Source organism: Augochlora pura, chromosome 3 (genome assembly GCF_028453695.1).
Source record: "Augochlora pura isolate Apur16 chromosome 3, APUR_v2.2.1, whole genome shotgun sequence".
Classification (NCBI taxonomy): domain Eukaryota; kingdom Metazoa; phylum Arthropoda; class Insecta; order Hymenoptera; family Halictidae; genus Augochlora; species Augochlora pura.
The window spans coordinates 11,405,262-11,419,564 of record NC_135774.1 but is presented as its reverse complement, the minus strand read 5'-3'; the positions used below and the strand labels follow the sequence as shown (position 1 = coordinate 11,419,564).

The window sequence follows — 14,303 nt, the reverse complement described above, 5'->3', positions numbered from 1 at the left end:
GGCTAGTTCTGATTGTTTCTCGTCCCAGGAGAAATCACGGTCTATCTGTGGCCAGGAGAAGAGTGTCTGAAGAAAGACGTAGCAAAATGCTACAGATTTTTTCATTTAGGTATATTTTTTGAACTTCTCAGGGTGTGAATGGAAACTAGAAGATCGTATATTATCATAAGACCATTTAGGTATAAATGAGAAGTTCTGAATCGTGACGAAGAATTAATAAATTCAGATGAATAAATGAGTAAATGAAATAAATCTCATAAATGAACTGTAAGCCGTCTGCATCCAAAATCTTAGCAGCTTTATAAAATAGTCGTGATTTTTCTTTGTATTATTACGTATAGTAGATTCGAATTAATAGCGTTTCAACCTCGTAATTCTCTTGAATTTTTCTAAGTCCACAGACTTGTTCTCTCTAAAAATTAAAATAATCTTTTGGATCGCGTGCTTCATTCGCTCATCTTTTGTTAAGCACACCTTGTATTTTGAACTATATCTTGGTCTATATTTCGCTCTATGTATTAATCTATATTTCAGTTTATATTTCGATTTATACAGTAATTTATATTTTGGTCTATATTTTATCTATATCTCAGACTATATCTCAGTTTATATCTCGGTCTATAGCGGTATCAATAAGTGTCTCACAAAAATAATAATTGCAATTCTAAATCGTAATTTTTGGATAACAAGATAATACATCAGATGTCAAGTATAATCATATACCTCATCTCTGATAAAACATTGTATATCAGATCTAGCCCTATACCTCATTCATTATAGTACATTCGTGTTCGATCACCGTAGCTGCATTCGACTATATCTGCCTTAGGTTGATTCAAGATAACTCTTTATGATTGTAGGCGTCATCCGTGGCGAAATGCTGAAGCCTGTTCGATGACTACAAGTTTCAGCATTTTGCTACGGATGGTGCCACAATTCGATCAAGATTTAAATATCCTAACTCGACTTTACATAGCCAATAAAATTTATTTCAATAAATGTATAAACGTGAAGGTAATCATTTCAAATTTTTGGTATTTTGAGTTTTCCATAATAGAAATTTAGTGTAAAATATATTCGATTTTCACTGAGAAAATTCTTTCCTTATAATATCGAGTCAGACTCAAGTAAAAGATGTTAAATATCAAGAAGCAACTATTAATTGGAACGATTAAACAAAGAAACTCACAGTAACAAGATAATGTAACGAAATACCAATTATATATAATTATTAGATAATAGTACAAAACAAGATGTTTTAAGTGAATAGGACAGAGCTGGAACGTTTTATCCGTGTATATGGATCTAGACTCGAGAGGACAGGGATGATATCCAAGATTCCGTTTTCATCGATGCTCGGTTTCCTGAAGAATAGCTCCCTTAGAAGCGTTCCATCAGTTGAGGTCTCTTCTAGGTCCTCCTTACTCTTAATCTTCAGACTCTGTGGCTGACACGAAACGACGCCCTTATTCGATTCCTCGTGCAATCCTTGTTTACACGATCTGATTGCCACGGACATAAAAAAAAACATCAGAATTAAATCTTCAGAGATTTATTTTTCAAAATTAAATCTTCGCAGATTTATTTCCCAGAATTAATTCTTCGCAGATTTATTTCTCAGAATTAAATTTTCACAGATTTATTTCTCAAAATTAAATCTTCCCAGATTTATTTTTCAGAATTAAATCTTCACAGATTTATTTTTCAGAATTAAGTCTTTATAGATTTATTTCTCAGAATTAATGTTTCAAAAATCCTTTCAATATCAAAAATAAAATCTCATCGAATTCCAAATAAAATTAAAAAGCCTCCTCTAGATTTGTGACACTGTGCATAATAAATAACGTTCTCTTACATTGCTATTTCAATCTGCTCGGTTTGACAAGCTCGATGAACCTTCTCCACAGTTTTCTCAGCCCGTTTTAGCGTTTCCGCATCGGCCTGCTTCATCGCCTTCCGAAATTTTCTCTCTAAAACGTCGGACTCCACTTGCTTCTGCTGGAGCATGTCCTGCAACCGCGCCTTTTCTCGCACCAGATCTCTCACCGTCTCGGTCAGTCCTAGAAATTGTTTTTCTTGAGCAGTGATCTGCCCCGTTAGCATCTCCAGCATCCGTGAGATTTTTGTCTTTAACTCGCTGGTCTCTGTCCGAGCTTCTTGCAGCTGATTTAAAAACGGAGTCGAACGTTAATAGTCGTCATCTTAAATCACTGATAAATCGTTCGTCCCTTTGTAATTCGAATGTCGTCCCAGTGTATAAATTGACAGGGATAACGTGCCAGGAATTGATAAATTTATATTGACAAAGCAATAAGGGAAATCAATCACGAACTTCGTTATCACACTTCGCAAGAAAGCCGCGGCTAACTTCCGAAGGCAACAACAAAGTTTCCTGGAAGTGCGGGGCTCACGCTTCAGGACTGCAGCTCGAATTCGATAAAAGTTATTAACTTGTTATTAAAACTTATTAACACCGTGGGACAGTATCGAGAAACAACTGTATTTGAAACTAATTCTGACTTCCCACGCAGTTTCGAGCAGAGTTCTTTTTATTCGAATGACAGATAAGAGTTAAAGACGAAAGAATTATATTATACTTGTCTAAATCAAAATTTATCCGTTTTATACGAACAAGGATTTATCCGTATAGGAATTTGAATATAATTGATTTAAATAAAAATCATGAAATATGAAATGTTTTCTCATAATTCAACAATTTATTTCCTTCATACTTTTTTGATTTATTCGAACATAAAATTATACAAATAAAGAATTATTCAAATAAATTATGCCATAATTCATCAATTTATTTCGCTCCATATTACTTTTCCAATTAATTCGAACAAAAAATTATACAAATAAAGAATTATTCGAATAAAATGTGCGAGAAGTAATGGCAAGTCTCGAATCGGTGAAATCAATTTTGCTTGAATACAATCGCATAATAATTCATGATCTTGGTCTGGGAAAGGAAACACGAAATAATTTCAAACTATTCCGAATAAGTCCGCGATCGTCGCCGGGCCTGTCAACACGGTTCCAAGCTTTTCTTCTCGAAATTTTTGACGCTGCCGCAATCCCGTCGGTTTAATAACGTATTTCAAAGATACGAAATTACTTGGAACTCGAGCTGCTTCACTTCCGCCTCCCGTTGACTCAGCAGCTTCTGGTACTGACTTCTCATCGCCTCTTTCTCCGACTCGCTGACAATCAGCTCGGACTTCGCGTCGTGCGTCGCCTTCGTGCATCTGCGACGGAAAAATGGTAAATTTCGCGGGAGGCGGGCAAATTCCGCGCGCGACGCGATTTATTTTCGCCGGCGCCGCAGCAGAACCAGAGCTTTTCCGTTTGCGGACCGAGTCCCCGAGTTCCACGAGTTCCACGACAATATTTTATTTCCATTATTTCGTTCGCCGGCGCGTGCAACAGCCGCGAGCGACGATTACGCCGCGATTATCTTAATCGAAATCGAGCGGGAGCCGCGACCGCTCGAAACGCTGATATGCAGATCGTCGAAGAATTATCCCGGCTGATCCTTTAATGGTGCCGGCCGATGGGAAATCGTTAACCCCCGCGGACGACGGGGCGTACTCGGACAAATTGCGCGCCGCTGTCGAAGTTTTAATGGTTGTTTCCCGTGGACACGCGGAACCGTTCTCGGTGATAAATGTCGCCGCGCCGAGAAAATGTAACTAATCCGACGAATTAAACGGCGCGCGAGAGGAACGTTCCAATAAGCGGTCAACTTCCGAGAAATTATCCGAGTTTCGGGAAAGGACGGAAGGTGAGGCACGCGGCCGCCGGCAACGGCCCTTGTTGCGACACAGCTGGCACAGCGTTGACAGCATCGTAATTAGGCTTTTGCTCCACGCTCGTGGCTATTAATCTCGCGGTATAATTTTTCCCCTACGAGCCACCGATATTTCGCTTCCTCGAACGACGGCGGCCTCGCCACGAGGTCTAAAAGTTAATCTCTTCGACCGTGCTTCATTGTTTATTACAACTTTTAATACATTTTTCTAGACTTTCGTCAAATTAATTACCAAATGACCCGGTTGTATCGTTAGGTTGTTAATTGGTCTTGGTGAAAAGAAATCGAACTGCAATGGAATATTCGTATTAGCTAATTGCTGTGCTAACATAAAAATTACCTCCGCGATAATTATGTTATATTTAATATAATATAATGATTATTATGTTATATTTAATATAATATAATGATTATTATGTTATATTTCTTATAATTAGGAAATAGAAAAATATTTCTTCTTTTATTAACGTTGACAGGTTAAAGACAATACATATCTTGACGCTTTAAAATTCTTTTAATCTTTCAGCTATTCTAAACTGCGATTACTTAATTATTCCATGAATAAATAAAATTCTGATTAAAATAACTTTTACGCTTCTCTTAATAATAAGAAAAATGAATGTTCTTCCGAATTAAAGGAACCCGTACTTAATAAATTATTGCCGGTAATCTGAATTACTAGTCGGACTCGTTAAAGTGCAGCAAGTAGCTAATAAAATACGTGAATTTCGAAGAATATTTTCTCTTTGGCGAACGCGTAAAACGCCCTTTAATTTACCGCAAAGGGAATTCGAACGTTGATTAATTGGACGAGTTTTCAGGAACGTAAGGGATTTTTGCGGGGAGGGGGAATTTCGTCGGAGCAGAACTTAATGAACTATCCCGCGAATCTTTCACGATGAAAAACATTTCATGGAACCGCCGAGAAAGTGAAATAAATTTTCCTCGACGCGTCGCGGTTTACCGAATATTCGGTAAAAATTCTCGGTGTCGAGTGTTCTCGTGGGTAAAATTTACGGTGCTCGAGGGGGAGGTGGTCGACGACGTCGGTCGCGCGGTGCACGGCAATCCAGCGGGGAATTTACTTAATCAACTGCTTAACCAGCTCCGCGATCCTTCTTCTGTCGGCGGGACAGAGATCCTGTATGTGCGGGAACGCGGCCGCGTGCTCGTCATCCTCGCCCCTGCACTTCGTGCAGAATTCCTCTTCGGCCCTCACCGTCTCGCTCTCTGTCGAGATCGTTTGTCTGCTCGAAGATTAAACAGTTACCAAAATTTTCTGTTATTAAGAGGAGCGAGCCGACACGGTTCCCGGCATCCACGGAATTCGTCCCGCGGGTACCCGTCCGGTTTACGCGCTTCCGAATAACAATGGAAATTAATTATCCTTGCACGACGGAGTTGCGGAGTTCGTCTCGAATTATCGTTCCGTCGGCAACAATGCATCGGCTTGCTACTCCGTGGAAACTCGAAGTTGATTCATTTTAATGCTGATCACGGAATCGCAGTTTCAAACGCGCGCGGGATACGACGCAACGAACGAACAAGAAGTGGCGAGCGAAATCTTAGCGCCGAATAGCGTTTCCTAAACTTTGTTAATAGACGACAGTTTTATTTCTTTTTGTTTTCTGAAATTTCTATTAGTAACGTTTTACAAAATTCTCACAATTTCTCTGCGAAGCATCGAAAATGCTTCGAACACCTCGCTCAGGTACGCACGAGTTCCTTCGTCGGCACTAAGAGGGTAACTCTAATTCCTTTTCCATGTCTTTCAATCGCAACGGAGTTCAATTTTCGTATCGACAGTTCAACTCAAAGTATAACCTAATCGTCGGCCAGCGAAGCAGTGAAATTAGTCGAATAACAACGGACCTTCTTCATCGTTCCGATGCATCTGTTCGTTCTCCCGATAGATTCGCAGGGTATGCTGATGGAGTCTCGCGAGTCTGCTCAAAGGGATTTCTATTCAGGAGCTGTTTCTTCTCGGTTGGGCACGGGGGACGACAACGGGATGGGGGAGGGCGTGAGAGGGGAGGGTGAGAAAATGGCGCGGAGTGAAAGTGACATCTACCTTTTGCTCCATCTAATATAGGAATTCATAAGCTTGCCGTCGTCGTAGTCGTTCGAATACATTGTTAGCAGACATATCCGCCGTGGTCCCCAGACGGTCGTAGAACCGGAAAGCGGTTTCGCGGCTGGAAGTCGGAGAAGTCGAGGCGGAGCGACGCTCGAGTGCTCGATTCTCGTTACGAGCGCGCGGCGGCTGCGAAGATTCCCTGCGGTAACGATCCTTTTCTGTCCCGGGAGCACTCGATTCGCCGTTGCCCCCTGAAGTTGGATTTACACCGCGTTTTCAAACGGACCGCCGGACCACCGTTTGGGCGATCGTCGTTTCGCCGCAGGGCGTGACGAGGTTTCTTGATCGATCGGACGGTGTGTTTTAATATCGGACTCGTCGTGGACCGTGGCGAACCTCGGGAAAAGTAGCCGGGGACTGTCGCAACATCTGCATCGGACATTAGGGGGTCCCGGGCACGGTGACGAGAGACTTATGGCTTGTACTCGTGCCTTATGCGATTGAACTTTTTTCCGGGGCTTCTGCGCCGATTGCGTTACAGCAAATACTTTGGGTTCGACAAATTACTGTAATCGAGTGGAAATTGCGTTTTCATTATTAATAATGACCGTGCCGAGGATTTTATGCATTTGCGATAGAATTGTGTGGATGAAATATGAACCAGTTTTCTTTTGTGTTTATTGCAATTATTGATGGAAAAATCTGAATTTTTAGTGAGCTGACTTCTGTTTTTAATGGAAAAGTTTTTTTTTTACAATGTTCCATGATCTAATAATGACACTTAAATCAAATCTGATGTCTCATTACGACATTCTATTTTTACAGATTTTATGTTAGTAATTAATGATCTAGAAAATATTGAAAATTTAATAACTGTATATGCTACAGTTTTACAGGCTTCAAATATAAGAAGAAATGGGAATATTTTTCTGAAACACGTATCGCGGATAGCAAAACTGCAAACAATTTGTTATAAACATTAAATATAATTAGCATAAACTATCTGCATCACGTGTATAACCATATTGTTAATAAATATAATTTTTTCAAATTTTTAAATTAATTTTTACAAGAATCGAAACGTATTAAAAATAGTAAAAACTTAAATCTGTTTTATATACTATCTGCTGCATATATTTTAATGCACACAAGCTTGTTGCAAACTTTGAATTCTTCTCTTTAAAATGCACTAAATTGTATTTTGATACAATGTTCCGTTTTCGAGATATGGTGAGTTGAAAATAGGGGTAATTTCTCCATTTTCGGCTACCGCACCAGGTGTCAAACATTTGCGCAGGTCAGAGTTCCATTCATAAATCCTACTTTTACTACTAGTTCACGTTCCACGGTTTCATTCATAAATACTACTTCCACTATTTTCGTTTCCCCAAGAATGAGTCGCGCGGGGAGCGCTGCACCTCCCAGTTTCAATTCTTATATCACCGAAACCACTTGTGATATCGAGATAAGACAAAAGACATTTTAAAGGGGAAGCTGCCTTCTATATTTTACCTTCATTAACATTCAAAAATGTTGTTCATTTCGAGATAAAATTTTCAGTCAAATTCAACATTACATTCCTACACTATGCAAGGAATTTTTATACATGCTATAAATTGTGTACCATTAGTGTAAAATCCTGGAAAATAACAAAGAACTATACAAAGGAATCGAACTCTGCTTTATACGTATTATATGTAGTCAATTGACCTGATCACATAGCTATGGAACTCTGCTAATTTCTCAATCTCCGTACACATTGTTCTCGGTGTGTCCCGATCCCTAATTATCATAAGGTCCCTTATTCGTGAGCAAAAGGAAAACTAGACAGAATTACGATCTCTGAGTATTTTTGATTTAGTAGACGTTATTTATCGATTAAATATGATCGTTCCAGCGAACTTTATTGATCCAATAAACTCAACTATTGATCCAGCAGATTTGGCTTTTATTTTACATCAAAAAAACTCCCAGTTGAGACATATTTTTCTTGCAAAACTAGTAGACTAAAGCGATGGGATACTATCTCCTAGAACCGAAAAGATTATCGTCCAGGGACATTAAAGCTAGATCTCGATTAGGTTCCACAGCTCTAAAAGCTGTAATATCGCAAATCCCGTCTTTTTGTTACCACTTCTTCCTCTCAGCCGGCATCCGATCAGTTCCTTTGAATTTTTTCGCCGCCACTCTCCACCTCTCGACACCGTTTTCCCAGAGGATTTCGCTGCGGCAGTAGGGAGTATTTAGTGGCAGATTCTTTTATGCGGTTACTTCCAGCGTCTGCTCGAGCCACGGGGCAATAAGGCGGGGTCGATCCAGTGGGGACGTGTCTTCGCCCACACCCTGCCAGCCATCGCGACGGCAAAAAGAGGCGAGCTGGTCGCGCCCGGCGAGGAAAGTATCGGCGTCGGAATTGAATTACCAACGACGGAACTTCTTTCACCGGGTCATCGATCCTTCTCCGACCCGTAGCGGCAGTCATAATGGAATAAAGGGAGGAAGTTAACGGTTCGAGGTGATGGAGGATATACGCAGAGAAAGTCAGCGGGAGGGGGGGTTTGGTATCCGAGTTTTATTCAGAAAATCGGCGCTCCTCCTACGTACACGACCTGGCATCCGATCTTGTTACCGCGGCAATTTACAAATTGCTTCCGATGTCCACCGCCGAATAGACACACACACACACACCCGTGAACACATCCGTACACACAAACACATCAGAACACACATACACATGCGTGGAGAAACGACAGTCATCTATGAGCACATCGAACAGTCCCGGAAGGTCGTCGCGATTGTCCGACACCGTTATTCTTCCGCGATCGAGCTCGGATCACAGCCTCGATCCTCAACCGGAAAACGGCACAGCGTTCGACCACCTTGTGTCCATGTACTTGTCTTTTTAAGGGATTCACCGCGGCGACGAACTGACAAGTTCATCGCTGAATAATTCAGTTCTTGCGGTCCCGGCGACCGACACCGACTAATTTACTACTCCGTCGCTGAATCCCGATGACTTCGCAGACCCTCGTCCGCGCCGTTCGGACACCCGGTGAACGTGATCGTTGTCTCTTGCTCCTTGATCGGCATGCTGGCCCTAACGTCGTTACCAAGGATGGACATGTGCATCGTGCTGCGCTGTCCGCGCCGCGAGTCGCCCATGTATCTCCTCGAGCTCATCATCGAGAAACTAGGACCTCGGCCGCGGGAGCTCAGGTCCGACGAGCGCCGCTGTCGTCTACGAATACGGCTCGGCACGCAGCAGAGCAGATACCTGCGCAGACGAAAATCGTGGAATTTGAAAAACACCGTGGTCGTTTGTTATAATTAGACCGGGAATTTTCGTGCAGTAATATTATATACTGTCTGCTTTAATTACAGAAGCTACAGGCACATTTATTCCTTTACTTGAATAACTTTGACGAGTTGCATAGAATAGAATAATATTCTTTAATTCTCTAAATGTTTTTACTGTATCAAGATTGATCTACTTATTTTATTATCTCTATTTTATTTAATATAATTATAGTGTGCCTTCTTCGCGGCTGATTATCGGAATTCCATTCGAGGACCCTTTAACTCTTTCGCTCCGAACGACGGATATATCCGACATCCACGTGGATACTAGCAGAGCCGAATGACGGATATATCCGGCATCCACATGGATACTCGCAGAGCCGAACGACGGATATATTCGTCATCCACGTAGAAACTCGCAGAGCTGAACGACGGATATATCCGTCATCCACATAGAAACTCGCAGAGCCGAACGACGGATATATTCGTCGAGTGGATGCCGCGTATATGCGGCGCTAGGCGCGAAAGGGTTAAAAGAACTTAATTCGTATGGAATTGCAATTAATTAAATGAAAAAGAAATCCATAGAAGTGCGAATTTGCACTGGGTACGAGCGCCCCATTGTTCTTTTACAAGCAATGCTGGAAGGAGAGACGAAACAACGGACGTAGCGAAATATAATGAAGTTATCATGGAAATATTGACGGGCTGAATCCCGGCCACCGATGAAATAAATTTTTCCGTCATTTTATCTCTTGATTATCTTTGCAATCCGTTCGCGAGAACCGGCATTTGCATAATAATCCATACTCGATTTATTGTTCCGTTTCACGTCAAGCACCGGTCTAAATCTGAACCGCGCCGATGGAAATTTCGTTCAGGAGATTTCACGCGGCGCGCTAAAAGTCTCCATTTGCCGGATAATAATTGCCTCCGGAAGGAGGCGTGCCTCGAAGTTGTGTCAAGATTCGAACAAACGAAATCAAAAGATACCGACGCGGATAATTAAACTACGGCCGTGCGCGCGCGCGCGAGAACACGGCGTTCCCGGGGCAAAGCAGGAGATTAAAAGAGAAATTTATTTCCCCCCCTCCCATTCAAGGGAATTCGGAAGCGGAACAAAAGTCCTGTTAAATTTCCATCGGCGTCGTTCCGCTCTGTTCCGCGCCGCGCCGAGATCGGAATCCATGTTTATTCAATAATCAAATTATCCCGGTCGAATGTCGCCGGCAAATGGAATCGGCTTTCGGAAACGCGCGTAGACTACGGTCGGGCCGGCGCGTATCCGAATTTTCATCCGGAAATCGTTTCGGCTTGTAAGTGTCGGGGGAAGGGAGCGCGTCACGCGTTCAACGGTTCGTCAATGGCAGCTTACCAACGATTATTCAATCGTACGGTCGGCTGCAGCTTTCGAGACCTCGAATCACGTCCACGCGGCTGCAGCTCCGCGACTCCCCTCCACCCCTTTTCCCCCTACTCCCCGGCCATCGAATATGTTGCAAATTAATTGCTGGACCGTTGCATCGCGCCGGGCGCAATAAAAGCGACGGATTGTTCGGCGATGTTTTTTATCGCCGACCGCGAGCATCGCGGCGGTAAATGTGGGTCGCGGTCGACCGGTTATTTGCCAGGTGTCAAATCGTTGCCAAATTTTTTTCCCCCGCCTCGCGCGAATATATTTATACGTGTCGCGACGGAATTGCCCGGTATTTCGCGTCGGATCCGCTGTAAATTCAGCGCGCACCCTGAATATAATCGCGATCCGTCAACCATTATATTCGCGTCATTTGTACGAGCGAAAATTCGGTTATTGAATGAAACACTGTGAAACGCGTCTCGTTATAATTACGACGAATTACGTATGCAATTACGACGGGACTGAAGGATGTCGAACGAGAGATATGAACCGCCGAGAACTGTAAAGCTACTTTCTCTTAATAAGTAATTAAAAAAGTAATATACATGATAATTTTTGTATATTTATCAGAAAAATTTAACATCTCTAGGATGGAATCTATTTTGACAAAATTATTCTTGATGCATCAATTTACAAATTTTAATTAAATCGTATTTTATACTTTACTAAGAAATTCCCGATTTTTTCCTATACGTTCCATGTTCTTTTTTAAACGAATTCCAGACGCGCCTTGTAAAATATTGTTCGACGTGCGACCAGGTAGCCCGTCCACCGCGTTTCAATCGCCGCGACGGGACATCGCGAGCCGGGACGGAACCGGGAAAGGGTGGGCCGATGCGTCGAATCACCTGTCAAAGTATTTCCTGAACGTTCCGCTGACGCAGTAGAGCGCGATGGGGTTGATGCAGCTGTTGATGAACGCCAGACAGAAGCCGATTATCCGGAAGTAGTGCCAGAAACCGTTGTAGTCCTTCTCGGCGGTCGGATGTATGTAGAACCACAGCATGAACACGTGCTGCGGGAAGAAGCAAACGGCGAACACGATCACGAACGCCATCACCATCTTCGCCACCTTCTTGCGCGCCTTCACTTGCTTCACCTGGAAAGCAGCAAAACGGTGACCCAGCCGCCGGTTAACCGTAACTTCCCCGAGACTAACCCCCGTTCAGCCGCCCCACAGACTCCGCGAAGTTGCGATTCTTTCCGCACGACCGGCCGGGCCGAAACTTTCGCGCGGAAACTTTCCCGCTCCTTTCGACCCATCGTATTCGTTTCTAATAAATCACCGCCCTCGAGGCTTCCACGAACACTACAATGGGAACCGACGAGCCTCGGACCACTCGCGTTTCTTAGGACTTTCTCTAACGAGCAGAAGACGTTGCTCGAGCACCGAGTGGAAATCGACGCGGCATTGTCGCTCACCTGACCCTGCATCTCCCCGGGAATGTTCCTGGTGCTCTTCATAAGGTGGCGAGCCATAAGTATGTAGAACACCGCGATTATGGTCAGAGGTATGGCGTAGTAGATGAAGAACCGGCCGACCAGGATCATTTTCGGGTAATTCGGGCCGAACTCCTTCGGGAACGGGTAGCAGACCTTGAAGAAGCAATCGATTTTAATCTACTGATATTCGGCGGGTAGCTCGCCTCACTTGGCGAAATTGCCTAGGTACTCTCTCTCTCTCTCTCTCTCTGTCTCTCTTTCACGGAGATCAGAGATTAGGGGATTACATTCGTTTGATTTCTCGTAATTAAATTAGAATATAGAGTAGACGGTGGAATGCATTGCAGCAGAGTACAGTAGAATGTAAGATTGAATATAAAGTGGAACACAGTGGATTAGAGTGGAAGCTGTTAGAATGCACGGAGATTCGAAAGTATGAAAATATTATGATAAAACTGTAAACGCGATTCTTCATCTGTGTACAACGAATCGATAAGGAACGAACGGCGATTGCCGCATGGCGCAAGAATCGATATCCGCGAAAGGTATTTTCCCCGCTCGGGAAAACAAGCGTCGGCTTTCGTACGGCGGCCCGGTTGATATTGATGCCGCAGCTTCTTGCCAGGAAAAACAAACGTAATCGCCCGTGGGGCAATATTCGTATGCGGCGCGGCACCCGTAAGAAAATCGGGCGATAAACCGATTCCACCGTTGCGGTGGACGACGCTCGAACTTACGTGGAAGCTCACGTCCTTATTCACCCTGAAGTTTTTGATGTAGGAGAACGAGGCGGGAATGGCGCAGATAATGGCCAACAGCCAAATCAACGCGGCGACGATTATGGTAAACCGCGTCGCCCGCCTCCCCGTACCTAGAACAGCAAAAAAGGCGGTGCGTTGGTCGCGGTTTTGTCCCCCTCCCCCCACGGTATCTCGTTCTTTATTGTTACGCTTCGCGAATCTTCTCCCGGGATCGTGTAACACACGAAACGGGGGTTTTTCCGGCGAAGACAAATTTCCTGGTCCACGCGCTGGGAATCCGTGCCGCCGCGTTTAAACCCTTGCCGTACTTTAACCCCTTGCTGTACTTTAACCCCTTGCACTGTGACTCTTTTCACGATTAGCACTTATTTTCCTTAACCTTTTAGGCACGACGCGCCACTATAGTGGCTTGCGCGAATGGTTCGTGCTCTACTCGATTGTTTTATTATTTATTAAAGCAAACAGTTAAAGTGAAAGTGTGTATATACGATATATTACGAAAAGAATATATGTTATTAATACTATATATAGATATACGGAAAAAATATATATTATGAGAAAATGGTAATTCGGTTACGAAAAACTTTATTTGCGCAAAATCCTGCCGTGCCTAAGAGGTTAATGGGGTAAGATCATTTTTATTTCTTGTATCGTCTTTATTTAGTTCGGTTTCTCGACGTTGATAACAGAAAAATTCAATTTAATTTCGATTTAAAAGAAATTAATATTTAATAGATTTTACATGGTATCTTTATCACGAGTATGTCTCGTTATTGTAGTGCAAATAACTAATCAGACTCGTGATGGAGATTTTTAGTAACAAGGTGTTAGGTATGAATGTTCATCCGTTCCTTTGAGTGAGAATCAAATTTTATTCTTTTATTACTAATATTTAAACATTCGATGTAAGAATACGATAAATATAAAATTTCTCTTTCTTCGAAGAAATTGGTTGCGATCGAAAAAATTCTAGTTATAGCAATTGTAAAGAAGATGGTACGGCAAGGGGTTAAGCTCCGCGAATGCGGCTCGCATGCGACCGAAACTCCACTTTCGACTGAATTAACTGGCTCGTAATCGTCGCTCGATACTTCTAAATTAACCTGCCGCGGATGCAATGTATTAGGACAGTCCATAATTTACCGCATAATGATTGTTTAATCGTAATGTCTCGAACGTCATTCCATAGCTCTTATTGTGCGATTATTTACTCATTACTGTGGCAGTGATTAATTTGTTTAAAAATGTCAGTAAAAATGAAATTATATAAAGCACGAACTCAGGGACCGATCCATTAATTTACGATATTTTATTATGCTATACGTAAATTATATATAATATTTTATTCGTTTATTCAATCCCTTCCGTTCAGGGATAATTGAACAGAGCCGTGGCAAGATACTTAATCAGTCGAAGTAATTTGTAACGAAGTATCGAAGTCAGGAATATGCCTGATGTTATATTTCCACTGCAGAACGATTGCAACTGTTAATAATT

At 42.6% G+C, this 14,303-nt stretch overlaps 3 protein-coding genes across 3 annotated transcripts in view; 1 reads left to right on the top strand and 2 right to left on the bottom strand.

Annotated features, from left to right (window-relative positions):
- The window catches only part of LOC144478837 (neuropeptide CCHamide-2 receptor-like), a 175,203-nt gene that overhangs the window by 43,339 nt on the left and 117,561 nt on the right, over positions 1–14,303 (top strand). The gene's annotated exons all lie outside the window — the stretch shown is intronic.
- Positions 1,259–2,112, bottom strand: LOC144467643 (uncharacterized). The gene is made up of 2 exons (XM_078176534.1): positions 1,856–2,112; positions 1,259–1,502 (listed from the first exon to the last, which is right to left on the bottom strand). The coding sequence occupies exons 1-2, from the start codon at positions 2,110–2,112 to the stop codon at positions 1,259–1,261; spliced, it is 501 nt and encodes a 166-aa protein (XP_078032660.1).
- Positions 7,884–14,303, bottom strand: part of LOC144478779 (neuropeptide CCHamide-1 receptor-like) — a 53,963-nt gene continuing 47,543 nt past the window's right edge. The window contains exons 4-7 of the mRNA XM_078197026.1: positions 12,783–12,916; positions 12,025–12,198; positions 11,451–11,701; positions 7,884–9,162 (exon numbers count right to left, since the gene is read on the bottom strand). Coding sequence (XP_078053152.1) covers positions 8,880–9,162; positions 11,451–11,701; positions 12,025–12,198; positions 12,783–12,916 — 842 coding nt within the window. The 3' untranslated portion in view covers positions 7,884–8,879. The remainder of the gene's footprint in view (positions 9,163–11,450; positions 11,702–12,024; positions 12,199–12,782; positions 12,917–14,303) is intronic.

What these genes read in the sequence shown, in the direction of transcription:
- LOC144467643 (XM_078176534.1), bottom strand. Translation starts at nt 2,112, where the DNA reads ATGCTGGAGATGCTAACGGGGCAGATCACTGCTCAAGAAAAACAATTT. An exon ending in GAGCAGATTGAAATAGCAAT is followed by an intron (nt 1,503 to 1,855) that starts GTAAGAGAACGT and finishes CGTGGCAATCAG; the next exon opens with ATCGTGTAAACAAGGATTGC.